The sequence below is a fragment of the Mrakia frigida genome (genome assembly GCF_051309035.1).
Source record: "Mrakia frigida strain ATCC 22029 unplaced genomic scaffold BDY24scaffold_14, whole genome shotgun sequence".
Classification (NCBI taxonomy): domain Eukaryota; kingdom Fungi; phylum Basidiomycota; class Tremellomycetes; order Cystofilobasidiales; family Mrakiaceae; genus Mrakia; species Mrakia frigida.
This window is the reverse complement of record NW_027481267.1, coordinates 126,285-147,080: the sequence shown is the minus strand read 5'-3', so window position 1 is coordinate 147,080 and position 20,796 is coordinate 126,285. Positions and strand designations below refer to the sequence as shown.

Sequence of the window (20,796 nt, the reverse complement as noted above, 5' to 3'; positions counted from 1 at the left end):
ACGCGTTTTCACGACGTCCCGATCGTCTTTCAGGAGCTGAAGAAGGAAAACACAAGAAGGAGTCAGACGCGTGCGAGACGAAAAAAGAGAAGAAGGGGATACAGAGAATGGGCTGCAAAACATAGTCGAAGCAGATGAACAGCGAGCGAGCATGTCTAGAACTCGGAGGAGGAGGGGATCGGAGCTCGACTCGCTGGAGCAACACAACACCTGAAGCTGGTGAAGGACGACGAAAGGAGGCTGAAGGCTCACCATAGGTTGTAATGAGATGCTTAGAGTACCATCTGTGCTATCGAGAAGGCGAGAGTGTGTCCACGATTCAGCTCGAGGTGAAAAGAAGAGCAGCAGACGAGGAGGAATGGAGGAAGAGGGAGGACGAGGACGAGCTCACCTCGAACGCGTTTGGAAGCCTTCGAATCTCAAAGGAGAAGCTGGAGAATGGAGAGGGAGATAGAGACGGAGAAGAGGAGAAGAGAGAGGCTGAGATTCTGAGAAAAGTTGAAAAGGAGGAAAATGGTGTTAGGAGGGAGGACGAGTCGAGATTCGGTTTGGCAACCAACCTCCATCTCGTCCCTCTCCCTTCCTTCCCTTCCCCTTTCTTCTTTCTTCTTTCTTCTCCCCCACGCTCTTTGTTTGAACTATGGCCAACGTCGACGACCCCACGATCAAAGCTGGTGAGCTTCCCTTTTCTCATTGATGTTTCAGAGGGAGCAGTAATGAGCTCGAGACGTTGTGACGAGCTGCTGAAGCTGACCCTCTCTTCTCCTTCCTTCCCCTGCGTTTTCAGCCTACGAGGATGTGCGGAACGATAAGAGCGAGGTGAACTGGGTGCTGCTGGATTACGAGGTGAGTTCTGATGTCTGAATCGCTGGGCGAAAGGGAGAAGGAGAGTCTTGGAGGGGAGGGGAGGGGAGGAGGGAGGGAAGGCGTTGTTTTGGGAAGGGAAAGCAGCTGGGACGCTCCTTTGAGAGCGTTGGAAGAGTGTTTGAGCTTATAGATCTGGGTAGATAGTTCAGGTTCGAGCACCGGCTGGGTTGATTCTCGCAATTCTCGCATAAAACGTCGTAGAGAGCTCCTTCAGCCCACTCGCGTGCTGTCAGCTCTCGTTCCTCCCTTCCCTCCCTCCCTGCCCTCCTTCTTCCCTCCGCCTCTCAACGTGTCAACCACTCGCAAACCAAAAAGCTGACTCCCTCTCTTTTTCTTCTCCAGACTGAAAAATCCAACACCCTCGTCGTGACCTCCACCGGCTCCTCCGACTCTCCTCTCTCGGAGCTCGAGGCTCTGCTCTCCCCTGAGAAGGCGTCGTTCGCGTACGTTCGAGTCAAGTACGCCAACGACGAGGAGTCGTTCAGGGAGAAGTTTGTGTTGATCGTTTGGATTGGAGCCGATGTAAAGGTTATGAGGAGGGCGAAGGTGAGTTTGATCGTTTGGAATGGACGAGATTAGGATTGAGGTTGAGGTTGAGGTTCTTGTTGCTCTCTCCTCCCAACCTCCCCAGATCTCCGTCCACACCACCGACGTCAAGCGCGTCTTCCCAGCCTTCTCCGTTCAAGTCTCCGCTTCCGCTCCGGCCGATCTGTCAGAGAAGGATATCGTCGTTCGACTTCGAAAGGTAGGCCTTTCCGAACTTCTCGTTCAGTGTTCGTCGTGGGAGACGCGTGAGAGCTGACCTTTTCGTTTCGTGTGTGTGTTCAGGCTGGAGGAGCTTCTTATGATAAGGCTTAGACTGGGAATGGATTGGGCGGTGGTATTTAGACGCTGGGTTGGGTAGACGGGCAGGGAAGAGAGGGAAGAGAGAGAGGGACGACGGCCGTTTCGTTCGTTCGCTCGTCGGGGAGGTGTCGCTTTGCTTTGGATCGTTCGGGGGTAATGGATTATGTTTTCTAGTGAACTGGTGTGTACCTCGGAACCGGTATGAAAGAGCTTGGGAGGATGAGGTGCAGGAGCTGGGAGAGGGACGCGGTGAACTCGAGATCGACAGCCTTTCGAGAGGAAAAGATACCTAGAGTTTTGGCTGCATAGCAAGTCGTCTTCCAGCTTATCAGCTGAACTAACATCTACTAGTAGTATCTCCTTCCAAATCCACAATATATATATCTTGTCGCGTCGCGTCGAAATCCAAATCGGTTGCGCCTCCAGATGAAATCTCAAGCTCACCTCCAACCTCCCACCCTCCCTTCCTCCCTGCCAGAGATGACCATCCCGCTCTACTTCCCTTCCACTCCCCTCAGCACCACCGGTCCCTCCCATCTCCTCCTCGAACTCCCTACGGAAATCCTCAAGCTCATCGACCAGGCTTCCGACGAGAACCCTCTTTCGTTCGTTCGTCTTCCTTCCCTTCTTCCTTCTCATTAAAGCTGACGGTTGTTCCTTTCTTTTGTTGTTGTTGTTATTAACGCGCCCAGTCTAACCATCAAAGGCAGCCCCTCCGACGAAGCCGTCCTGTGTACTTGTTCCAAAACCTACGCGATCCGGAGTGTTCAGATCTCGAACGAGTTGGTCCTTTTCGCGCCGACGTCTTCGTCTTCGAGCTCAACGGAGAAGGAAGGAGGATTGGAAGTTAAAGATACGTTGCATGAACTGTTGGAGTTGAGCGAGTGTGTTCCTAGGACGGGAAGGATCGAACGAGTGCTGAAGGGACAGGAGTGGGAGGGGTTGGAGGGGGAGAGGGAGGAGGAGGAGGAGGAGGAGGAGAGACCGGTGAGTTTTTCGAGAAGGTTTTTCTTGGTTTAAAGAGGGAGTTTAGGAGGTTGGTTGAGGTGGTTGCAGGACGAGAAGAGACGAGATAGGGCTGGAGGGACGAAGGGCGAGAAAGAGCGAGGAAGAGGGAAGGAAGGGAAGGGAAGGGAGGGAAGCGTTGAGCTCGAGAGACGCGAACGAAACGAGCTCATCTTTGCTTTGCTTTGCTTTTGTTTTTCGCAGAGAAAACGCACTAAATATACTCTCGCCCACTTGAAATCCCTCATCCAATCCTCCGACTCGGAGCTCGTAGAGGCGTTGCACGAGCAGAACGTGTTGACTTTGAACGGTGAGCTGTTCTTTTTGGATCCCTTCTCGCTCTCGTTCCTTCTCTTCTTTTCCTTCCGACGCTGACGTTTCGAACGCGTCTCTATTCTCTTCTCTTTCCCTCGCTCTCGCCAGGCCTCCTCCTCCCGCTCTCGCCTCGTCAACTGTATCCTCTCCTCTCCCTCCTGCTCGCTCAACTCGTTCTCCACTCGGAAGACAACCCTCCCCTCTCCGTCCCGACTTCCCGTCTCCTCCCTGCTCTGAAGGAGAACGGTGTCGTAGGAGAATTTGCTGAGGCTGTGCTCGAGAGGTTCGGAGCGTTCGATCGGGAGAGAGGGAAGGCCGGGAGGAGTTGGACGATGAACAAGAAGGGCGAGGAGGTCGTCAAGGAGATTGGGCATGGAGTTTTGATCGGGAAACTTGATGTGAGTGTCGGGAGAATTTACTTACGCGCGTTGGAACACTTCTCTTCGTAGAAGGAGGGTACGGAGGGAGGAGGGCATGCAAAGAACAGCGAACGAAGCACTCGAAACTGACGCGTCGCTCTTCTTCTCTTCTTTACGTTTCCCTTCAGCCTCACGACCCAATCCCTCTCTCCACCTTCCTCTCCACCTGGTCCAACCTCATCCCAGACGTCTTCCAACCTCTCATCTCCCTCTCTTCCCTCTCCGTACGTCCCTCCTCCCATCTCCTCCTTCTCCCAACTCACCCAACTCACCCATCTCCTCCTCCTCCCCTCTTCCTCTTCCTCCACACAGGGTTCCTACCTCCTCTCTCCCTCCAACCAACCCACTCCTCAACAGATCACTCCCTTTCCCTTATCCCACCTCCCGCTCGACGCGCCCTCCCGCTTCGCAGACCTCTTCCTCACCCGATCGCGCTGGTTGTTGAAGGACATGAAGCCGTTCTTGAGGGATCTGGCTGGAGACGAGAAGGGGAGGGAGAGGTTGGTGGCGAGGTTTGGGAGGGTGGTGAAGGAACGCGTGTCCGTTGTGGGAGGGAAGAAGGAGAAGGGAGGAGCGGGAGGAGGAGTGGGAGGGGAGATGGTGGAGGTTGTTTATGCTAGGAATAAATAGTGATTTTTAGGAGGTTGAGGGAATTGAATGGTTAGTCACTGCCTTGTTGTTCGTTCGAACTTGAGTGCGAGGACTCGAAAAAAGGATTGAATCGACGTCTCAGTCTCTGGCCGTTGATTTTGGAACGGTTTGCCTTTCCGACGAGCGGAGAAGAAGGAAGGAGAGGAACAGTGCGGATTCACGAGATAGACTTTTATCTTCCATTTTGTAACAGACCAACGTGGTTGAGAGGCAGAAGGGGAAGGGAAGTCGGGGGGTTCGTCCGACCGACGAGAAGCGGCAGCAGAATTGACTCCTATTACAAAAATCGTGAAGGCATTCAAACGGAAATGCTGGTGAGTAGGTACCGCATTTCATCCTCGATGTGAAAACTCTTCGGACACCTGCTGAAACTGCCGAGATCAATCTGATCGACCCCACCTCAACTTCGACGCGACGGAATGCGACTTCGCTTAGGACGACGAAAGGTCCACCGCTGGAACGCAGATCTGCTTGTGCTTCTTCCAGCATCTTCTTTGGTGATCTGAAAGAGGATGTCAAAAGGAAAAAGGGTGAGCGAGAAGAACGACGGGTGAGAGAGACCGAGCTTGGGGACGCGATGAGGAAGGCGAAAGAGCTCACCTTTGCAGCAGTATCTCACTGCTCGACACTGGATACAAGGTAGAGAAGAAGTCAGGCAACCACTCAGAACATAAGAGAGGGCAGGAAGGAAAGAGAGAGAGAAAAGACTCACCCTTCCACAGGCCAGCAACGACTCTCCAGGTTTCAAAACAGTCGAGCATCGTTCTCGAAGTTCAGGCCAGATAGCACAGCTGTTCCAAAAGATGAAGGACGACTTGTCGAACATCTCTATTCGGAGGAGACGAAGAGGGACAGCTCGAGTGGCCAATGCTTCGAGCGTTCGAAGGAGCAAAAGCTGCTGGAAGAACATCCAGTCGCCTTCGACGGGTTCCTTGAGCGCGTGCATTCGAAGAACGAAGACCTCTGTGTTGGATGCGATAGTGATGAGCTTCTGGGCGAGGGAAGAAGAGGAAGAGAGGTAGAACGGCCAGGGTCCTTGGTTCTGGGCGGCGCGTGCGTCGGGGAGCTGGAGAAAGAATTCTGTAAGGACTCTGACTGGAGCGAAGAGGTGCTGCATTTGATCTCGGAAGGATTCGAGAGTTTTGAGGACCTGTATGTGAGGAAGAGGTGGGAAGAAGTGATGAATAGAAGGAATGAGGAGGTGCGGGAGGAGGACGTGCCGAGGGGTCGAAGAGGTGATTCGGTAGAAGTGCTTCTAAGGCATAAGACGCTCCTGTGAGGAGCCCTCTCATGATCATCTCGTCTCCGTGTTCTCGGATCCACTTGTGGAAGACGGGAAGCTGGACGATCATGCTTGCGAGATCGAGGAAGGGAAACCTCGTCTTTGGGTCGTACCTCCTTCCGAGCAGGAGTTTCGCGAAGACGAGAGGGACGATGGGCGAGGCAGCGAGGTGAGACTGAAAGGAGGACAATGAAAGTGAGGTCCTGTTAGAGCTCCTATTGAATAGAAAGACGCATACGGACAATGAAGATATGATTCTTGCCCAATCGTTCGACCTGGACGAGTGAGGGTTCGAGGTCAGGCCGCGATCTCCTACAGGTCAAAGGGAGGAGAGAAGGGAAACTCACGATCTCAAGAGCGAGAGGGATATTGGAAACCTTCTCATCTACAAGACCCAACGCTTTGCAGAATGATCCTGCGGACTGGATGCCGGAAGGAGGGGAAGGCAGGAAGAGGAAGGTAGGTCAGCTTCGTCTTCTCCTCCTCCCCCTTCGTCTAGTCCAGCGTGGTTTCTGGTTGCTGACTATCTCTGCTGAAAGAGGGTGGACCGGATCGGGCTTGATCATCCCTTCCACGGATAGTCTGAAGATTCCCTCGGGAGAGAAATCTGGGATGGAGGACATCGTCGAAGTTGGGAGGGAAGGAGCGAGTCGAGCTCACCCTCCCTCCTTCTTCCTCCTGCAGGTCTCCCTGAGCTCCCTCCTTGATCAAAAGTTTCGGAAATTTGGCTCTCTCTAGCCTTTGCTCTCTTCAGACAAGACTCGAACTGACTCCGAGAAAGTTTTTTCGAGCGTTTCCTCGCGTTCAATCAACTGCGCTTGGAGAAATTCGACCTCAAGTCCCCTCCTCCCTCCCTCCTCTTCCCTCCAACCCCGACAAGCTCCGGACCCTCTCTCCCCTTAAAACTCTCCTCCTCTACTAGCAGGATGGCCAAGGGAAAAGCTATTCCCAAGAACAAGGACAAGAACGGGAAGGCGAAGCAGTTCAAAGCCGCTGTAAGTCTCGAGCTCTCGCTCCCTTTCAGCTTCACCTCTTCCCCTTGCCGTCTCTATGATCTCTCCAAAGTCGCCAGCTCACCTTTCTTCTTTCCCTTCATTTTCTCTAGCCCGCTCCCAACGCTTCCAAGAAGCGAAAATCCTCTTCCTCCTCAGCTCCTGCCCCTGGAGCGACCGACCCTTCCTCCTCCAAATCTCAGCAGCCGAAACCTCCAAAGAAGATCAAGACCTCCCAACGAGCGACGATCGATATCCCAGAGCAGGACGATGATAGGAGTGACGATGGAGTAGACGAGGAGGCTGTAGACTTCTTCAACGAGAGACAGGGAGCCGATTTGGGCTTCCTCGTTGACCTCGACAAGAACGGAATCTCGAGGTGAGCTCGACCTCAAACCTCCTTCCTTCTTTGCATTCCTCCCACTCCTCTCCCTAACTTTCTTCTCTACTTTATTCATCACTCCCAGATCCAAACGTGAAACCCACCGACTCCACTCTATCCAAAAATCCCAGAACCCTCTTCCCAAACCCTCCACCTCCTCTAAGAAGCGACGAGACCGCTCTCCTTCCGTCGCCGACACCGTCTCCACCGTCGACTCTCACCCTTCCGAAGCTCCCTCGGACCTCGACCAGGATCTCGCTGGATTCAACGACTCTCAGGACGAGGAACCTACCGACGACGAGGACATGTCAGACTTCGACTCGGAAGCCTCTCTCGACGACGTCGACCTCGACATTCCTCTTCCTCATCAGGTCGCGTCCAAGAAGAAGAAGAAGAAATCAGCCGACGAGGAGGAGGCAAGTTACGAGAAGGCTACGCTGCGTCGGACGTACAACCGAGGAGACGGATCGGACTCGGACTCGCAGGATCCCTCGAAGGGAACGAACGTCAAGAGACTGCCGATCAAGTTGCCCTCGGGTCAGGTCGAGATGCTCCCTGGAACCGCTCATGTGCCTTCGCAGTTGAAGAAGCGACCCCAGGCCAAGGAGGAGGAGGACTCTGATGTGGAGATGGAGGACGAGGAGCCGGTGGAGGGTCAGGGTTTGGGAAAGAGGTGGGGAAGAATGGCTGTCGCTGAGGTCGTGACGATCAAGGATCCTGCTCAGAGGAAGCGAGCTGTCAAGGAGCAGATCGCTAGTCTGGGAGCTGAGATCGTCAGTGGCGGAGAGGTTGTCGATAACGTGAGTTCACTGTCGTATCTCCGTTGCTCGAGACACGTCTGGACTGAAGCTGACCGACGCGTTCGTTTTGTCTTCAGATCCCTCTCATCACTCGACTCTCCTCCTTCGCTCTTCCCACCGTCCCCAACCCCAACCCCGACCTGAAACGAATCCCCAACCCTACGAGCGTTCGAGCCCTCGCCATCGTCTCCCTCCTCGCTGTCTTCAAGGATCTCATCCCTGGATACCGAATCCGAGAGCTCACCGAGCAGGAGCAGTCGGAGAAGGTCAGGGACGATGTTCGACGACAGAGGGACGGAGAAGCTGGTTTGGTTCGAGCCTACGCTGGTTACCTCAAGATGTTGGAGAAGGAGATCAAGGGTTCGTCTCGCTGAGGTTCACCTTTCACTTCTTCGACGCGTCGACTGACCCTCTTCCGCCCGTTGCGCTTCCTCTTTACAGAGAAGTCATCTCTCGGTGGTCTCTCTCTCAAGTGCATGTGTGATCTCCTTTCGAGCGTTACCCACTTCAACTTCCGAGACAACATCATGGCCGTCATCGTTGGAAAGCTTTCTCGAAAGTCGTGGGACACCGTCAGTTCTTCTCCTCGATCTCGTCCTCTCCCCTTCCGCTGACTCTCCTTCCTCTTCCTTCACCTTCCTTCTCGCAGGACTCCGACATCTGCCTCCAAGCCATCACTTCCGTCTTCCAAACCGATCTCACCTCCACCCACTCCCTCCCTCTCGTCCGTCTCCTCGCTCGAATGATCAAGGAGCGTCACTTCGCCGTCCACCCCAACATCCTCACCTGCCTCTGGTACGTCAAGGTCCGAGCAGGAAAGGACGCCTCGTTCATCAAGAAGCCTACAAGGAAGTGGGACAAGGATCGTGATTGGAAGAAGAAGGCTGAGCGAGGCAAGGGAAACATGAAGGGGAAGGAAGGGAGCGAGTGGAGTGAGAAGAAGAAGGAGTGGAGGACGAAGAAGATGAAGAAGGATATGAGGGATAAGAAGGAGATCGAGAAGGAGATGGACGAGGCTGAGGCTGAGGTTGACGAGGAGGAGGCTGGTCGAAACGTGAGCCGTCTTTCTCGTCGCGTCCCGTCTTCTTTCGTTCTCCCACCGCTGACCTTCGCCTTCTTTTCTCTTCCAGCAAACCGAAACCCTCCAACATCTCTTCGTGCTCTACTTCTCCATCATCAAGCAGACCAAGCGAACCCCACTCCTTCCCGCCGCTCTCGAAGGTCTCGCTCGATTCGCCCACCTCGTCAACGTCGACTTCTTCCGAGACCTACTCGCCGTCCTGAAGTCCATCATCAAGGGAGACAAGCTCGACGAGATCGACGACAACGACGACGACGACGACACCTCCTTCGACGATCGAGCCCTCGGAGCCAGGACGAGGCTGAGACTGCTGGGTATCGTGACTGCTTTCGAGCTCCTCAGTGGACAGGGTTCGTTGCGCTTTCCCTCTCTCTTCTCGTCCTTCTCCAAATCTTGCGTTTCTGACATTATCTCTCCTTTCCTATTTTCCTTGTTTTACAGGAGAGGCCCTCAACATCGATCTCAACGACTTCATCACCGATCTCTACGGCCTCATCCCCCTCCTCGCCTTCGATCCTCGACTGGAGGAATCCCCCTCTTCCACCATCACCACCACCTCCACCCTCTCCGTCACCGCTCCTGGAGCTCGAGTCCTTCACAAGAAATCCCAACTCGCACCCTCCGTCGACCTCTTCTTCCGAGCTCTCAACCTCGTCTTCTTCTCCCCTTACGCCTCCCATTCCATCTCCCCTCCCTGGCGAGCAGCAGCCTTCGCCAAACGTCTCCTCTCAGCATCCCTCCACTTCCCTCCCGCTACGGCCGTCAAGTCGATCGAGTTTGTGACGGCGTTGATGGTGAGGGAACCGAAGGTTGAGGCGTTGTTGAGCACGGAGGATCGAACGGCGGATGGAGTTTATCGAGGAGACGTGGACGATCCTCAGGTTTGCAACCCTTTCGCTAGTAGCTTCTTCGAGTTGGGAGTGTTGGAGGAGACGCATTGGGACGAGAGGGTGAGGAAGGCGGCGGTGAAGCTGGGGAGGTATGTTCGGGTGTAGTGGCTTTGTAGTTCGGACGCGTCGTTTGTTCTGCTTCGCTTTGGCTTTCGTTTCGATTGCATCCAACTTCGTAGCATATTTATGCGCTCTCGAGCGCAAGAAGATCCAGTCCTTCGAGGATTGGGTTTGAAAACGGTAAATTTGAGCTTTCTTTCTGCTGTCGGAAAGGAAGTCGCAGGTCGGCCGGGTCGAGGAGAAAGGATCGATCTGAGGAGAGCGAAAGGCACGAAAATCAGGCAGATTCTCTCGAGAGCTTGCACTTGGATATGCAGACCTTCTTTCGGAATGAGTTGTGCGACTATTCTATACTTTGACGGGCCAGAAGGCGAATGCGGTAAGTAACCCTGAGCGGGACCGAAATCGGAAGATAAGAGCTCGCACTTCCTCCCTCCTCCATCCCGCCCAACCACCACCCGACCTCAATCCAACCAACCTCTCCCAACATGTCCGTCATCACCACCAGCCCCCTTCCTCTTCCACCTTCCGCCAACTCGAAGTACTTTGGCTCCTTTGGACGAGAAGTCCGAGGAGTTGACCTCGAGATCGCCACGGATGACCAGCTCGAGGAGGTGCGTCCTTCTCCTTCCCTCGTTTTCTCTACAAACACTGACCTTGATTCGCGATTCTCTTCCAACAGATCCAAGAACTACTCTACAAGGTTAGTCTGCGACCTTGTTTGGGATGCATGGGTTTGAGTGGGAGGCCTGGAGGGGGAGGCTCGTCTGCTTCGGACGAGCATGGACCAGGCCCGTCCGTCTTTCCATCCGCTCACTTTCTTGCTCCTTTTTCTCTCCTTCTCGGGGCTTTTTTCTTCTTCTAGCACTCTGCTCTTCTGTTCAAGAACCAGAAAGTCTCTCCCGAAGCTCAGTACAAGCTCACCAAGGTCAGTCTTCTTATCGAGAGATGGGAGACAGCCGAGGTCCAATCGATTGAAGCTCGAGCTCACCCACCTTTCCTTCCTTCTCCCTCCAGGTCTTCGATCCTTCTTCAGAATCCTATGGTCACGGGAACAACAAGACTGGAGGAGAGAAGAAGTCGATTCTTCACCCCGACCTGAAGACCATCCCTCGCACTCCTCAGGTTCAGGTTCGTCCTCGTTCTTGCGTCGACACAGCTCCTCGCCCCCTTGCCTCCAAGCACTTCGTTGACTCCTTCCTCTCCTCTGCTCTTCCAGCTCATCGGAAACGGAATGGTCTACGATCACGAAGGTCTCGCTGCATCAAAACTGAAGCATCCTCATCATTCCACCTTCCACAAGACCCGAGTTTCCGACGAGGATGAGGCAGCTGGATTCGTGCGTCCCGTGTCCTCCGTTCTTCCTTGTGAATTTCTTACTCGCAGGAGCTGACCCAGCTTCATCCCTATCCATTCATAGACTCGATTCTACGTTCGTCTCTTTGTCTGCCCTGCTCTATTCTACACGCGGTTCGCCCGCGCTGACCTCGTCTCCTCTTCCCTCCTCGCGTCTTCTTTCTGCAAAACTCTAGCGATGGCACATCGACGCTGCCCTGTACGATCTCTCTCCTCCCAAAGTCACCACCCTCTACGCTCTCGGAGTCCCCAAGGGAGAAGCTCAGACTCTTCGATACGACGACGGAACTGGCGACGAGCTCCCAGTTCCACTTGGGACTACTGCTTTTGTCAGTGGTGCGACGATGTTCGATATCTTGAGCCCAGAGGAGAAGAGTCTCGTTGTTCGCATGAAGGTCCGATACGTGAGTCTTCGTCAATCTCGCTCGGTCAACCGAGCTGCGATGTGCTGACCTTCGGCGCGTCGTTCCTCTGTTTCGTTCGAACAGGCTCCTCATCCATATGTGTTCGTCCAGTAGGCCTCTCTCTATTCACCCTCTCGAGCAGATCATTAATTTTGTGCATCTTCTTTCTGCAGCTGGATGTCCTCAGCAGCAGCTCTCCCCACCGGCCTTGGTCTCGTTTCCGAAGGAAAAGAGGTTCCGCTCGACGAGCTTCCCCCTTGGACGGAGGACAAAGTCAAGACCTTCCCCGCTCTCTGTAAGTTGAGCAAACTCGTATCTGTCTTTCTGCGTCCTAACTCCGCACCTTTCTCTCTCGCTCGATCTCGCAGGGAAGAACCCCGTCACCGGAGGACTTCACCTTCAAATCCATCCCTCCGCCGTCCGATCTCTGCACATCTCGCCTCTTCCCGCTGCCGTCGAGAGAAAAGAGGGTCAGCTCTACCCGGAAGGAGGAGAGGTGACGAACTTGGAGGAGGTCAGGAAGATCGTTTACGGACTTCAGAGGCCTGGGATCAGCCCTGAGCTCGTTTACCCTCACGGTGAGTTTTCGAACTCGACGCGACGAGCGATTCGAGAAGATCAGAGCTGACTTCCGCTTCCCTTTTTTCTATCTTTTATGCAGACTGGGAAGAAGGAGACATGGTTCTCTTCCACAACCGAGGTGAGTTCTCGTTCGACGCGTCGTTCGAGGTCTCTTTCGACCTCAACCTCCCTCGTCGTCTTCTTTCCGACGCTGATCCCCTCTTTCCTTTTCATTCTCCAAGGTGTCCTTCACTCCGTCGTCGGAGCCTTCACTGTTCGTCTTCTTTCTCTCTCCTTTCCCGAATCCCATCTGCCTCCCTCCCTCCCTCCCTCCCTCTTTCTTCGAACTAACTTGACTCTCTCCTTTCGCATTCCTTTTCTTTCTCGTCTTGCAGGAAGACCAAGTCCGAATATTCCATCAATGCAACCTCGCTGGATCAAGTGGTGAGTTTTCCTTTCCTTTCCTTTCCTCCCTTCCACCGTCGCTCGTTCTGACTCTCTTCCCTCGCTCTCGAACTTCAGATCCCGTGGGACCCGACGAGGAGGACGTCAAGAAGTGGGCTTAGTCCTACACGTTAGTCTTACTTCTCGCACAATCTCAGGTTTCATTCCGCCGTTGTAGTCTTTCTCGATTAATGAATGCTCGTGACGAAACTTGTGAAGGCGAGAAGAGGGAGAGCTGAGCTCGAGACGCGAGGAATCGAGACGAGAAGATGGTACTTTGATCAGAGAACGCGAAAGGTAAGCAACAAGAGATAGGTCAAGTTGGAGATGAGATACGAGCAAACAGATGAGGTGGCAAAAGACGAGAGAGAGAGGGAAACGAAGGAACGAGACGCGTCGTCGAACGAAGACGACGATTTCGAACCAAAAAAGCGAAGACAAGCAAGCATAGCGAAGAACTTAGATAGCTAAAACAGACGAAATCAAACACAGGGAGACCAAGGGCAAAGCAACAAAAGAAGGAAAAGCAAACGACGAAGAAACCGAAAGCGTCGTCTTCGTTTCGTTTCAATCAGAACCCTCCCGTCTGCTGCTGAGACCCCCATCCTCCTCCTTGCCCTGCAGCAGGAGCGGGAGATCCTCCTCCTCCTCCCTCAGGTCGTCGTCCTCTCGAGAGAAGAGCAATCTGCCTCTGCATGTCGAGCATCTCCTTGTCGTGTTTGGCCTTCTGTTGCTGGAGAGCCATCTCGATGCTGGTGGCCGGGTTGGAGTGCTGGTTGAAGCAGAAAATGAGAGACGAGCAAGGGAAGAAAGAGAGTCAGCTTTTTGCGTTTTGGTCGAAGACGAAGACTTTCTTTGACGAGACCCGTCGAAGGGAAGAGGGAGAGAGAGAGACGAGACCGAGACGGAGGCGGAGACGTACCGACGAAGAAGGACCTTGCCCTCCGAAAGCTGGGTTGACGAACCCGTTGTGCTGCTGCTGCTGAGGGTATCCGTTCCCGTTTGGAACGTAGCCGTTCTGCTGCTGCTGCTGGCCGTAAGGGTGAGCGTAGCCGTTCTGTGGAGGGTAAGGGTTGTGCTGCTGCTGGAACATGGGATTCGAGTGGCCGTTGGGAGATTGCTGGTAGAGAGGTTGTTGTTGCTGTGTGTAGGGTTGATGAGGTTGAGGTTGGTACTGCTGATTCTGAGGAGGAGAAGGTCCCGAAGGAGAAGGAGCGACGCGACTTCCGTCCTGAGGAGTAGGAGGAGGGAGCTGAGGGTTGTAGGGAGCTGGTCGAGCCGGCATCGACGACGACGGACCTCCGTGAGGGTTGTAGTGAGAGTGAGGAGGAGGAGGGGAGTTGTACTGCTGCTGAGGTTGGAACGGCGTCGAGGAAGACGCAGACGACGGCTGCTGCTGAGTGTAAGGGACGTTCGCTCCCATGGGAGACGGGTAGCCGTTGTTTGGGGGAGCCATCTGCATCTGTTGACCGGGGTAGTACTGTCCCGTCGCTCGAGCGATCGCAGCTGAGGTCGGGGACATGGGTCTCTGAGGATGAGCGGGTTGGGAGAGAGGAGGGAGAGGAGGAGGGTAGGATTGCGATCCGTTGGGACCGTTTCGTTGGGTGGAAAGAAGGGGAGGTTGTTGGGAAGGGAAGGACGGAGGAGGTCCGTTCTGCTGGAAGGGAAGACCTTGAGGCATTGGAGGGGGAGCGGGGAGAGAAGCGGAGATGTAGGGAGGTCGCTCGTCCATCTGTGCGCCGTTCGACGGTCGGGGTGGTGGAGGAACGAAGGCTTCTCGACCTCCTCGACCTCGGCCGCCTCGTTCTGCAGGAAAAACGAATGGAACGGAAAGAAGAAAGTCAGCGATTGAAATCGAAAAGAGGAGCTGGGACGAAGGAGTTCGTCGAACGAAGCGAGAACTCACCTCCTCTGCCTCGTTCCCCTCTCCCTCTTCCTCTCTCTCCCCGATCCGCACCCCTCCCTCGTCCACCTTCCCTATCTCCACCTCGTCCACCTCTCCCAGCATCCCTCTCTCCTCCTCGTCCGCCTCTCTCCCCTCCCCTTCCTCGTCCCCTCTCTCCTCCTCTCCCTCTCGCTCCTCTCCCAGCACCTCTCGAGCTACTCGACGGCTCTCCTCCCAGCTCGACGACCCCAGCCTCGACGACTGAAACAGCTGCTCCTTGACTCGTTCCCCACTCCTCGTAAGCAGCAGGCATCGTCCTCTCGGGAACGAGAAGCTCTCCTCCGTCCGTTGGACCGTCGTAGTCGAGCATGGCTTCGTCGTCGTCCGATCCGTCTCCTCCGTAGGCTGAACCGGCATAGGATGAAGCTGCGACGGAAGGAGCGAAGTCTGAGTGTTGATGTTTTGGGAAGTTGGAGAAGGTAGAGCCTGTGTCGGACGGAGTTGGGGAACCTCCTCGGACGGAAGAGGGAGCTCGACTTGATCCTCGACTGTTTGATTTTGGGAAGAAGAGAAGTAATCGACCAAGAGGAGGTAGATCAGTACTCAGTTCCGAAAACAAAAGCAGACGAATAGTAGCCTCGAGCACGAAGCAGCAAAGGGAGGGAGGACGAAGAGCCGACACTCACGCCATCTTTCTCCTTTTCTTCGCCAACATCTCCTGCTCGTCATCACTCCACTCCATCTCGTCCTCCCCAGCCTCCTCGTCAAACTTGTTGGACGCGTCCGTCCACTTCTCCCTCTTCAACCTCGTCACAGGAACGAACTTGCCCAACTGGGTCGGGAAGTAGACGGTCAAGCCAACGAGTTCCGACGCGGTGAGTCCGACGGCTTCGACAAAGTGGGTGACGGGGTCTTTGGTGGTTGGGATCCAGGTGAGGTTGGGGTCGGGTTTGGTAGAGGTAGAAGCGATGGGAAGAGGGAGGTCGACGACGGGTGTTGTTTTCGAGGGAGAGGAGGTCGACGTCGAGGTTGAAGCCGAGGTTGACGCGACGGGAGGAGAAGGAGGTCCAGGAGAGAGGATTCGAATGAGTCCTTCCTCGACGAGGGATTTGAGTCCGTCCTCCGTGAACTCGTTCGTGAAGGTGTTGACTCCCGAGAGCTCTCCTTCGACCTCGACGATCGCGTCCTGCGTCGAGTCAACGAGAACCTCGTCTCCGGGGATGGCCTCGACGGCTCCGTTGGAGAGAGAAGACGAAGTAGTAGAATCTGATGCAACTTCGCCGTTGGTGATAGGGAGAGAGGAGGAAGAGGAAGAGGGAGGTGACTGCTTGGAGAGGGAAGGGTAGGACGTCGCGAGGACTTTGGGTTGAGCGAAGTTGTCGGGGAGGAGGAGGGTGTAGAGAGGGTTGGTGAGGGGACCGAAGGTGTCGTGGATCTGGTGGGAAATCAAGGTCAGCTTGGAACGAAGAAAGAGACGCTGTAAGGAGAGAAGAGAAACGAGCAGCTCACCACTCCCAAAACTCGACCATCCGACCAACAAATCACCGACCCTTCTCCCAGCGCTTCCGTCTCTGCCAGAACGACGTCCTTCTTCCCGTTCTGCTTCGTAGGGGCAGAAGGAGCTGCCTTGGACGCGATCACGATCTGTTTCCCTACCGCACTCATGATGGTTCCGAGTTCCCTGAGAGCCTGACCAAAGGGGACTTGGGTGAAAGGGAGAGGAGGAGCGGAGGAGGGCTGAGGGAGTTCGTTGGTGGATCTAAACATGTCCTCGTTCATGTCTGGTTCCGATCCTGCGTCGGATCCGTCTCCGTTCTCGAGAGCGTCGACTTCTCGAAGATGTCGTTGATGAGCTTTGGCGTTGGGGATCGTAGGAGGGCGACCGACGGTGGCTGAGGTCGTCGAAGCGGCGGAACCCGTCGAGGAAGCTGAGGAACTGGAAGCGGCTGAAGAGGAAGAGGCACTGGGAGAGCACAGAGGAGAGGGAAATATAGATGTCAGCTCTGAGATGTCGAAGGAGCTGTAAAATCTGGCGGGAAACTCACTCGCTCTCGTCTCCCGACTCCTCCTCGCCTTCCTCCCCTTTCTCCTTCCCTTCTGGCACAAGTACCTTGTTCCCTTGTTCCTCCAGCACCTCTCCCTCCTCCTCCTCCTCCTTCTGCTCGTTCTCTGCTTTCTCGGTGAGCATGGCTTCTATATCTCCCAGATCACCTTTGGCTCCTTCCTCGAGCTCAACCTCCTCCGTCTCCTCCTCTGGCTTTGGCAGTTCATCCACCACGCCCATCTCTAGCAGAAGAGCGATATCCTGAGGAACAGACTGAGAAGGGAGAGCCGGAACTTTGAACATGGGAGACATCGAGAAAGGGAGGAGAAGGAGGGTGGGGGTGGGTGTTGAAGGTGGAAGGGAAGGAAGGGGAGGGAAACGAAGGAGTTGAGGTTCAGCGAAATTCTGTCTGGGGTCCCCGGCGACCGGGTCCAGGTAAAAAAAAATCTCACGAGCTCAAGAAAGAGAAAAGAACAGGTCGATCAAAGGCTCAAGATTGTCTCAGGCTTGCGAAGGAAAAACTTCTTGGGCTCGGAAAAGGAAGGAGGAAAGCCCGACCTGCCAGCCCGTCGCGTCGCAGTGTCAAAACCGTCCTCACGCCTGTATTTTCTGGGCGACATCTTCCACCCGGAACAGGGCCTGTTCTTCACTAAACTTTAAGTCCCGAGCTTTGATTCCAAGATTGAATGCGGCGGGGTAGATAGACTAGGAGAGGCGTTGTCTCGCTCTCGCGTCGCGTCTTCTTTGCTCGTCGTCTTCGACTCTCAGATCCCAACTGTTTTCCGTCTGCCACTCCCGCCACCTCTACCTCAAAACTCTAAATTCTTTGAAACTCACCGTGGGGCTCAGCTTTTCCCTTTCGTTCTTTCCCGTCGTCCTCAAAGACCTACCGCCGCGTCGACCCCAGCTCGAGCTGACCTCCTTTCCGTTTCCTCCCTCCGACTCCATAGTCCTTACGAGTCGTAGCAGTGAGCAGAACCGGACGCCCATGCACGAGAACGAGCAAGATCAGACGCAGTTCAAATGTCGAAGCAGCAGCTTTGCTGCAAAAGGAGAAAGTCGTAACAGCTCATGATCCAAGAGAAGAAGGAGTCTACAAGACGGGCAGAAGAAAGAAAGAGCTCTAAGATCTAGGTAGAAGAAGCTAAGTCTAAAGCGAAAGGGATTGCGTACGAGAGCAGAGCATACAAAAAGACGAACGAGCAAGAAAAAAAGAAATCGAACGACCCGCGTCCACACCCAACCCCTCACTCGCTCCTCTCTCCCCGAATCAACGTCGCCACCGTCTTCTCCTTGCATCTGACCAAGAACGACTGAAGATCCGATCCTCCTGTTCCTCGAAGGACCTCCTCCTGAGCAGGTAGCTTCTCCGATCCTTGAGTCCAGCTCTCGGAGGCGAGGGGAGTTGATTTTGGAGGTGGGGAGGGAAGAGAGGTGGTGAGGAGGGTGGATGAGGAGGAAGTGAGAGGGAAGAAGTGAGGTGGGGGTGGTTTACGAGCCTGGGAGATGATGTACTGGGTGACGATTTTCACTAAGGGAAGGGAGGAAAAGAGGAAGAGAGAGAAGGAGGGTCAGCAAAGAGCGAGGCGAAAAGTCACTTCGACGCGACGAGAATCGACGAAACGAAGAAGGACGTACTATGTCCATCTCGGAACCTTCCCATAGTTGTAACGGTTTCGTCGAACGCTCGGGTAAGATCTCCTCCAGCGAAATCGGGGTTGGCGAGGACGAGATCCCGAATCGTTGGACCCGCCTGAAGGTGAAGGAGGAACCGACGATGAGGCCCAGGCATGTACTGCAGCATCCTCTCCATGAACGTCGCATCGGCAGCCTTGTCCCCTTCCTTCTTCGCCGGCGAGTGGTCGATTCCAAGGAAGATATCCAACGCGTGAACGATGCTCGACTGTCCTGCACTGGGTCCGCTCACGCTCCTCCTCTCTCCCTCTCCCTCCTCTCCCACTCCCTCGAACAACCAACCCAGACCTCCAGGACCCTCCGCGTCCGATCCTTTGAACCAAGGTCTGATCAACCAGTAGAACTCGGCAGGGTCGCACCCACTCTGCTTCATCCCAGCCATGACCTCCGTCAACTCGTCGATGGCTCCGCTCAAGCTTCGAAGGTACGCCGTTATCCTCCTCAACGCCAACGCGTCCCCTACGAACGCCTCGTCCAGAGCTGCTCTCATGATGCCCAAAGCCTTGACTCCGTGGATTTCGATGAGAGAGGAGACGAGGTAGAACTGCCGTTCGGATTCGAGTCCGGTGAAGGTGTGGTGAACTTCGGTCGGACGGTTGGAGTGAACGTCGAAGGTGAGGTGAGTATGAGTTGGGATGACGTTCCAGAGGACGGTGGTTGCGTAGGTGAGGATGGGAGGGAGACCGAGGAGCGTCGAGACTTGGAGGAGAGGTTTCGAGAGCGACGCGGGGATGGAGAGGGACGAGGTTGGAGGAGCGTGGGAGTGGACGTAGAAGTGGAGGAGGAAGGTGAGGGTTACGGCTGAGAGGTGGAGAATTTGAGAGTTGAGGTGGTGAGGTGGGAGGAGGAGGATGGGCATCTAGAAGGAAGCAAGGGGAACAGAGGTCAGCTCGAGAAGAAAGAGGAGGAGGTCGGGTCGTTTATTCTGAGACGAGTTCGTCGACCTTCCGAACAGAGATTTCGAAGATTCTGGGCGTCGAGTGCCGAGTGAAGAGGAGAGGTACAGATGTGACCTCGAAAAGATCTCTCGGAGATCTCTACGGTCGTAGCAGCTCGGAGAAAGAGAGAGGAGGGAACGAAGGAGCCTGACTTCCAACCCTCCGACTCTTCCCTCTCTTTCCTCTGCCTCGTCTCCCACGCCCCCGACGAGAATTCCTTCGAGTCGACGAAAAAGAAGTCTCTACACCCTCGGCGCGCAGTCTACTATATACGAAAGAGATGAACTAACCTGCTCGAGCTGACTCCTCCAACGATCCCCACTTCCCTCCTCTCCTCCTCCTCCGACTTTGACAGCTCCTTCTTTGGCTTCCTCGAGCAACCTCTCCCATACGGCGTACTCCCTCGGAAGCTGAGAGAGCCCTGGTTCTCCTGGTAGGAATCCTGTACGAACATCGACTTCGAAATCTGCGGAAGCGAGGGTGGAAGTCGAAGGAGCGAGGGAGGAGGACGAAGGGTTGGTAAGGGAGGAGGTGAAGGTGGGAGCGAGCGAGAGGAAGTGGCCTGAAGGCAGAGAATGAGGAGAGAAAGACATGGTAGGGGAGTGGATGGGGAAAAATCCCTTTTGAAGGTTTGCCGAGGGGCTGTTGTGGTTGGGGAGAAGGAAGAGGAGCTGACGGAGGGCTGAAGATTCGTGCTCGCGGCTTCGAGTCCGAAGTGGCCGTTGACTCTAAACTACAACAATCCAACTTGAGGAAGTTCGTCGTATCGGATTTTATAGACTCAGATCCAGTAGCAGGAGGTATCGCAATCAACCTCGTCAAAACGGAATGACCTCGAGTTCCTTCCTCCCTCTCCAGCGAGCTTCAGCGCTCCTGGATGTTTTCGTTCGCTCGTACCCTCTTCAGCTCAGCGAGCGTTTATCTATACCTCTCAGAATTCGACCAGTGAGCTCAGCAGTTAACTGCTTTCAATCTCTCTATATTCGCTTGTGCTAATCTCTTCCTGCGCTCTCTCTTCCTCAGTTCTTCGTTCTCACAACCCTCCTCTTCGTGAGCGTCCTCGCCGTCCTCGCTCTTTCCCCCATCCCCGAGATCCCCATCAACGACAAGGTATGATACTCTACATACCCAATCGTCTCTATATTCACGCTCTGCTGACCACTACCTCCTCCTCGCAGGTTTTGCACTTCTTGGGTGTACGTCGTCCCCTTCTCCCTCTCTCGGCCGCCTCGTTCTTTTGAGCTCTTCCTGACTGCTTTACATTTACATGTATCTCGTGCTACAGAACGGAATCGCATCTCTTCTCATTTATCCCATCATAGACCCACCGTGAGTCTTCATCCTCGTCTTTCTTCGTCCTCGCAGTCTTCAGCCGTCGCGTCGCTGCTGAGCCTTCGCTCTGACTCCTTCTTCTCGACAGGCCCTACCCCGCCCCGTTCTACCTTCGTTACTCGCCTCTTATATTATCACTTGCCGTGTCCGGAGGGATCATGGGAGTCGGTTCGGAGTTCGTTCAGGGAACGCTATCTGTGAGTCGCCTCCCGCTCTCGCTCTCCTCTCACCGTCCTCCCCCCCGTCCCCTCGCTTCATCCCTTTTTTACTGACTCTGCATCTTCCCTCCTACAGTACCGGACCTTTGACTGGGGAGACGTCCTCGCCAATCTATCCTCCCTCGTCTTCACCATCCCGCTCTCGTTCTGGTTCTGGAAAGACCGTGGAGACTCGTACGGTCGTCTTGCAGGAGGAGGTCGAGATATCTGGGATGCTAGAGACGAGGAGGACTTAGAGAGAGCGGAGGAGGAAGAAGAGCTGCTGAACGAGCGGAATCGAGGTTGATCCCATGCTACTTCTCGCCGTGTCTGGCTTTCACGAGGCTTCG

The 20,796-nt window shown here is 54.8% G+C and overlaps 9 protein-coding genes across 9 annotated transcripts; 6 read left to right on the top strand and 3 right to left on the bottom strand.

Moving 5' to 3' along the window:
• The first annotated feature begins 420 nt into the window (after positions 1-420).
• On the top strand, positions 421-2,113 carry BDY24DRAFT_387972 (coactosin family protein). Its single transcript, XM_076640291.1, has 5 exons — positions 421-674; positions 788-846; positions 1,210-1,413; positions 1,499-1,612; positions 1,696-2,113. The coding sequence occupies exons 1-5, from the start codon at positions 641-643 to the stop codon at positions 1,723-1,725; spliced, it is 441 nt and encodes a 146-aa protein (XP_076496903.1). The 5' UTR covers positions 421-640; the 3' UTR covers positions 1,726-2,113.
• Positions 2,114-2,167: 54 nt separating this feature from the next.
• On the top strand, positions 2,168-4,102 carry DCC1 (Dcc1p). Its single transcript, XM_076644582.1, has 6 exons — positions 2,168-2,318; positions 2,406-2,700; positions 2,923-3,028; positions 3,142-3,431; positions 3,581-3,676; positions 3,765-4,102. The coding sequence occupies exons 1-6, from the start codon at positions 2,194-2,196 to the stop codon at positions 4,080-4,082; spliced, it is 1,230 nt and encodes a 409-aa protein (XP_076496902.1). The 5' UTR covers positions 2,168-2,193; the 3' UTR covers positions 4,083-4,102.
• A 713-nt stretch (positions 4,103-4,815) lies between these two features.
• Positions 4,816-5,544, bottom strand: BDY24DRAFT_387968 (uncharacterized protein). The gene has a single exon (XM_076640290.1). It carries the CDS (start codon positions 5,453-5,455, stop codon positions 4,877-4,879), a length of 579 nt encoding a protein of 192 aa, XP_076496901.1. The 5' UTR covers positions 5,456-5,544; the 3' UTR covers positions 4,816-4,876.
• Positions 5,545-6,257: 713 nt separating this feature from the next.
• On the top strand, positions 6,258-9,713 carry NOC3 (Noc3p). The gene is made up of 8 exons (XM_076637711.1): positions 6,258-6,380; positions 6,491-6,756; positions 6,845-7,559; positions 7,637-7,919; positions 8,001-8,131; positions 8,209-8,613; positions 8,690-8,990; positions 9,082-9,713. The coding sequence occupies exons 1-8, from the start codon at positions 6,312-6,314 to the stop codon at positions 9,633-9,635; spliced, it is 2,724 nt and encodes a 907-aa protein (XP_076496900.1). The 5' UTR covers positions 6,258-6,311; the 3' UTR covers positions 9,636-9,713.
• A 237-nt stretch (positions 9,714-9,950) lies between these two features.
• BDY24DRAFT_387962 (TauD/TfdA family dioxygenase) lies at positions 9,951-12,628 on the top strand. The gene is made up of 14 exons (XM_076640289.1): positions 9,951-10,204; positions 10,273-10,293; positions 10,456-10,518; positions 10,608-10,721; positions 10,810-10,929; positions 11,011-11,022; positions 11,123-11,350; positions 11,435-11,451; positions 11,524-11,645; positions 11,719-11,928; positions 12,012-12,050; positions 12,154-12,185; positions 12,307-12,355; positions 12,434-12,628. Exons 1-14 carry the CDS (start codon positions 10,079-10,081, stop codon positions 12,475-12,477), a joined length of 1,197 nt encoding a protein of 398 aa, XP_076496899.1. The 5' UTR covers positions 9,951-10,078; the 3' UTR covers positions 12,478-12,628.
• BDY24DRAFT_387955 (uncharacterized protein) lies at positions 12,612-13,349 on the top strand. The gene has a single exon (XM_076640288.1). It carries the CDS (start codon positions 13,051-13,053, stop codon positions 13,339-13,341), a length of 291 nt encoding a protein of 96 aa, XP_076496898.1. The 5' UTR covers positions 12,612-13,050; the 3' UTR covers positions 13,342-13,349.
• A 2,304-nt stretch (positions 13,350-15,653) lies between these two features.
• On the bottom strand, positions 15,654-16,632 carry BDY24DRAFT_387951 (uncharacterized protein). The gene is made up of 2 exons (XM_076640287.1): positions 16,286-16,632; positions 15,654-16,203 (listed from the first exon to the last, which is right to left on the bottom strand). Exons 1-2 carry the CDS (start codon positions 16,594-16,596, stop codon positions 15,693-15,695), a joined length of 822 nt encoding a protein of 273 aa, XP_076496897.1. The 5' UTR covers positions 16,597-16,632; the 3' UTR covers positions 15,654-15,692.
• Positions 16,633-17,338: 706 nt separating this feature from the next.
• Positions 17,339-19,565, bottom strand: BNA2 (dioxygenase BNA2). Its single transcript, XM_076640286.1, has 3 exons — positions 19,208-19,565; positions 17,923-18,838; positions 17,339-17,815 (listed from the first exon to the last, which is right to left on the bottom strand). Exons 1-3 carry the CDS (start codon positions 19,508-19,510, stop codon positions 17,532-17,534), a joined length of 1,503 nt encoding a protein of 500 aa, XP_076496896.1. The 5' UTR covers positions 19,511-19,565; the 3' UTR covers positions 17,339-17,531.
• On the top strand, positions 19,566-20,775 carry BDY24DRAFT_387946 (uncharacterized protein). Its single transcript, XM_076640285.1, has 6 exons — positions 19,566-19,862; positions 19,941-20,027; positions 20,096-20,113; positions 20,203-20,246; positions 20,338-20,446; positions 20,544-20,775. The coding sequence occupies exons 1-6, from the start codon at positions 19,746-19,748 to the stop codon at positions 20,751-20,753; spliced, it is 585 nt and encodes a 194-aa protein (XP_076496895.1). The 5' UTR covers positions 19,566-19,745; the 3' UTR covers positions 20,754-20,775.
• The last annotated feature ends 21 nt before the right edge of the window (positions 20,776-20,796 follow it).

Coding starts and splice junctions, on each gene's coding strand:
- BDY24DRAFT_387972 (XM_076640291.1), top strand. CDS start 641: ATGGCCAACGTCGACGACCCCACGATCAAAGCTG. Junction 675..787: donor CGACCCCACGATCAAAGCTG/GTGAGCTTCCCT, acceptor CTGCGTTTTCAG/CCTACGAGGATGTGCGGAAC. Junction 1,414..1,498: donor AGGTTATGAGGAGGGCGAAG/GTGAGTTTGATC, acceptor CAACCTCCCCAG/ATCTCCGTCCACACCACCGA.
- DCC1 (XM_076644582.1), top strand. CDS start 2,194: ATGACCATCCCGCTCTACTTCCCTTCCACTCCCCTCAGCACCACCGGT. Junction 2,319..2,405: donor TCCGACGAGAACCCTCTTTC/GTTCGTTCGTCT, acceptor TAACGCGCCCAG/TCTAACCATCAAAGGCAGCC. Junction 2,701..2,922: donor AGGAGGAGGAGGAGAGACCG/GTGAGTTTTTCG, acceptor TGTTTTTCGCAG/AGAAAACGCACTAAATATAC.
- BDY24DRAFT_387968 (XM_076640290.1), bottom strand. CDS start 5,455: ATGATCGTCCAGCTTCCCGTCTTCCACAAGTGGATCCGAGAACACGGA.
- NOC3 (XM_076637711.1), top strand. CDS start 6,312: ATGGCCAAGGGAAAAGCTATTCCCAAGAACAAGGACAAGAACGGGAAG. Junction 6,757..6,844: donor GACAAGAACGGAATCTCGAG/GTGAGCTCGACC, acceptor CATCACTCCCAG/ATCCAAACGTGAAACCCACC. Junction 7,920..8,000: donor GTTGGAGAAGGAGATCAAGG/GTTCGTCTCGCT, acceptor TCCTCTTTACAG/AGAAGTCATCTCTCGGTGGT.
- BDY24DRAFT_387962 (XM_076640289.1), top strand. CDS start 10,079: ATGTCCGTCATCACCACCAGCCCCCTTCCTCTTCCACCTTCCGCCAAC. Junction 11,646..11,718: donor CAAGACCTTCCCCGCTCTCT/GTAAGTTGAGCA, acceptor TCGATCTCGCAG/GGAAGAACCCCGTCACCGGA. Junction 12,051..12,153: donor GGTTCTCTTCCACAACCGAG/GTGAGTTCTCGT, acceptor TCATTCTCCAAG/GTGTCCTTCACTCCGTCGTC.
- BDY24DRAFT_387955 (XM_076640288.1), top strand. CDS start 13,051: ATGTCGAGCATCTCCTTGTCGTGTTTGGCCTTCTGTTGCTGGAGAGCC.
- BDY24DRAFT_387951 (XM_076640287.1), bottom strand. CDS start 16,596: ATGTCTCCCATGTTCAAAGTTCCGGCTCTCCCTTCTCAGTCTGTTCCT. Junction 16,204..16,285: donor GAGTCGGGAGACGAGAGCGA/GTGAGTTTCCCG, acceptor GTGCTCTCCCAG/TGCCTCTTCCTCTTCAGCCG.
- BNA2 (XM_076640286.1), bottom strand. CDS start 19,510: ATGTCTTTCTCTCCTCATTCTCTGCCTTCAGGCCACTTCCTCTCGCTC. Junction 18,839..19,207: donor GGAGGAGTCAGCTCGAGCAG/GTTAGTTCATCT, acceptor GCTTCCTTCTAG/ATGCCCATCCTCCTCCTCCC. Junction 17,816..17,922: donor AAGGTTCCGAGATGGACATA/GTACGTCCTTCT, acceptor CCCTTCCCTTAG/TGAAAATCGTCACCCAGTAC.
- BDY24DRAFT_387946 (XM_076640285.1), top strand. CDS start 19,746: ATGACCTCGAGTTCCTTCCTCCCTCTCCAGCGAGCTTCAGCGCTCCTG. Junction 19,863..19,940: donor TACCTCTCAGAATTCGACCA/GTGAGCTCAGCA, acceptor TCTCTTCCTCAG/TTCTTCGTTCTCACAACCCT. Junction 20,247..20,337: donor TATCCCATCATAGACCCACC/GTGAGTCTTCAT, acceptor TCTTCTCGACAG/GCCCTACCCCGCCCCGTTCT.